Below are 2,610 nucleotides of genomic sequence, written 5' to 3'. Positions count from 1 at the left end.
TCAAAAATTTGGGCTGGAAACATCACTTTTAGCCGGGCTTCTAGCTCTCGTTCGAGAAACGGCGCGACCTGTCGTTGGCGATTCCGATCCCGATAACAACGTCGGACGCCTTTGGCAACGTGACCGAGCTGCAGCGTAATCGATCGACTCTTCAGGTTGCCTTCATGGCCTTCGTGCTGGCTTCGATCCCTTACGGACTATCGACGACCCTTAGCAATCCCATCACGACTGGAGGTCCAGCCAATATAATCTGGGGCTGGCTAGCTGTCTCAGCTCTTATTGTCTGTGTGGCCTTATCGCTCGGAGAGATCACCAGCGTGTATCCTGTCGCCGGAGGTATTTTTCCCTTGTTTTTAAATGCTTGAGGACGTGTAATTTCTGTTGTTATACATCCAATCACCTACGTTGGACTCAGCTTATGACAATGGAGAGACTGACTTGATTACTACAGGTGTCTATTATCAGACCTTCATGCTAGCACCGATGCGTTGGCGCCGTGAGGCTGCTTGGGTCTGCGGTTGGCTCTATGTTATTGGCAACATTAGTATCACGCTCTCTGTCATTTTCGGTACTACCGTGTTCTGGTCTCGTGTATCAACGTTTTCGAATCATCGCCTGGGGTTGGTGTTCTTGCTGGAGAACCCTATCAAGTCTTTCTTATCTTCGTCGGCCTCACTTTACTTAGCAACGCCGTGTCAGCGCTTGGAAACAAATGGCTTCCCTGGTTGGATGTAGGTGTGGCAGCCTCTCTTATGCACTCACTACTGACTTGTCAAGACTGCTGCCATCTTTTGGACTTTTGCAGGTGTTATTGCTATTATTATAACCGTTCTCGTCATGGCTAAAGATGGAAGACGCGATGCTAGCTGGGTGTTTACCCATTTCGAAAATAACTCTGGCTGGACTGATGGCTGGGCGTTTTGTGTGGGACTTCTCCACGCAGCATATGCGACCTCGTCAACAGGCATGATTCTCTCGTAAGTTGCTGACTCCTCTACGTTATTGACAGGACTCTGATAAGTGACAGCATGTGCGAAGAAGTCCGAAAGCCTGATGTGCAGGTTCCCAAAGCCATGGTTCTGACTGTTTGTATCAACACGGTCGCCGGCATGCTATTCCTTATTCCCATTACCTTCATTCTTCCCGATCTCAAATACCTCGCCGATCTCGCCTCTGCGCAACCCATACCCCCGACCATTAAGGCTGCTGTCGGCTCATCGGGTGGAGCGTTCGCATTGTTGACTCCTATCATCGTCCTCGGCATCATCTGTGGTATCGGCTGTATCACCGCTTCTTCTCGCTGTATTTGGGCCTTTGCTCGCGATGGAGCCATGCCAGGCTCTAAGTGGTGGGTTATTGTTAACAAGCGACTTGATGTTCCTCTCAATGCTATGATGCTAAGTATGGTGATTCAACTTCTCCTGGGTCTCATCTATTTTGGCTCTTCGGCAGCTTTTAACGCCTTTGCAAACGTTGGCGTCCTCACTCTCAACGCGGCCTACGCAACACCAGTCGCTATCAACCTCTTGACGAAGAGACGACAAATCAAAAATGCCAAGTTTCCCCTCGGTAAGCTTGGGTATCTTGCCAATTTCGTGGCTGTCGGTAAGTTATCTATTCTTTCCTGTGAGCTTATCACTAACACCCTGGCAGCATGGTCCATTCTCGCAATCCCTCTTTTCTGTATGCCTTTGCGTCTACCTGTAACAGTTGTTAGCGTTAACTATGCCTCTGTCGTGTTTGCCGCGTCTTGTCTAGTCTCGGGTGTTTGGTACTGGGTTTGGGGACACAAGAACTACACTGGACCACCTACCAATGCTTAGAGCACTTGGTGTTGATCATCTGTAACATAAGCAAGGGACGGCTCTAGACCCATGTTGGTAGTTTTTGTAGTTGGTGTATTAGTATAGAGCGAGCAACAAAAATAGCTCATGGCTAGGACGATTTCACAGGCCATTAGACTATTAACCATTAACAACCATGTCGTCACTACCAAGAACTTCGGCCGGGTCGACTTCATTCTCCATTTCTCTACTCCAACCGATGTTCAGTTCAGGCAATCTCACATTCTCGTATCTGCGATCCCATCTTAATGCTTCCATGGCGGCTGATGTTGGTGCATGGTATCTGAAATGAACAAGATAATCAACTCGGAGACAAGCTTATTCGAGCGAATTCTTCTGAGAGCTAAGAATTGGAAGGCATCCAATCGCCGATGCCAGGCTTGCACTCCAAAGTATGTCACTGTGGAATGCGATACTGCTTGTTGTAGTAGAGATGAGTATGGAAGCATCCTTAGTCGCTTGCCGAACTAAGCAGTTGGTCCATGTATCCATGGTATTGTCACGTCCCAGTCCACATATTGAAGAGCAGAGGCTGACTTGTTCCTTGGCCTTGCAGAAATATCTGCCAGCTCAGGTACATAACGCGTGACTGGCTGGTTGAACAACACATCTCCAACCTCAAGTAGATAGACATAAGCTGTGAGCAATTTGGAAATGCTACCTATGCGATACACCGTCGTGTCGTTGACGACTTGGACGCCGTGACCGTGCTTCTGCAGAGTTGGAGCCGAGTGATGGTAGCTGAAAAGGGGTCGTTGGTCTGCCG

The 2,610-nt window shown here is 48.7% G+C and overlaps 2 protein-coding genes across 2 annotated transcripts in view; one reads left to right on the top strand and one right to left on the bottom strand.

The window, feature by feature from the left end:
• Positions 1 to 164: 164 nt before the first annotated feature.
• FOXG_16544 (uncharacterized protein) lies at positions 165 to 2,010 on the top strand (the record flags this gene model as incomplete). Its single annotated transcript, XM_018396574.1, has 6 exons — positions 165 to 336; positions 452 to 620; positions 686 to 731; positions 778 to 977; positions 1,028 to 1,605; positions 1,654 to 2,010. 6 exons carry the CDS (start codon positions 165 to 167, stop codon positions 1,821 to 1,823), a joined length of 1,335 nt encoding a protein of 444 aa, XP_018257160.1. The 3' UTR covers positions 1,824 to 2,010.
• A 301-nt stretch (positions 2,011 to 2,311) lies between these two features.
• FOXG_16543 (ATPase) overlaps positions 2,312 to 2,610 on the bottom strand; it is a gene marked incomplete at both ends in the record, with an annotated part of 5,029 nt that continues 4,730 nt past the window's right edge. Inside the window, one exon of the mRNA XM_018396573.1 lies at positions 2,312 to 2,481. Coding sequence (XP_018257159.1) covers positions 2,312 to 2,481 — 170 coding nt within the window. The remainder of the gene's footprint in view (positions 2,482 to 2,610) is intronic.

This window comes from Fusarium oxysporum, chromosome 11 (genome assembly GCF_000149955.1).
Source record: "Fusarium oxysporum f. sp. lycopersici 4287 chromosome 11, whole genome shotgun sequence".
Taxonomy (NCBI): Eukaryota; Fungi; Ascomycota; class Sordariomycetes; order Hypocreales; family Nectriaceae; genus Fusarium; species Fusarium oxysporum.
This window is presented reverse-complemented; position numbering and strand designations above follow the sequence as displayed.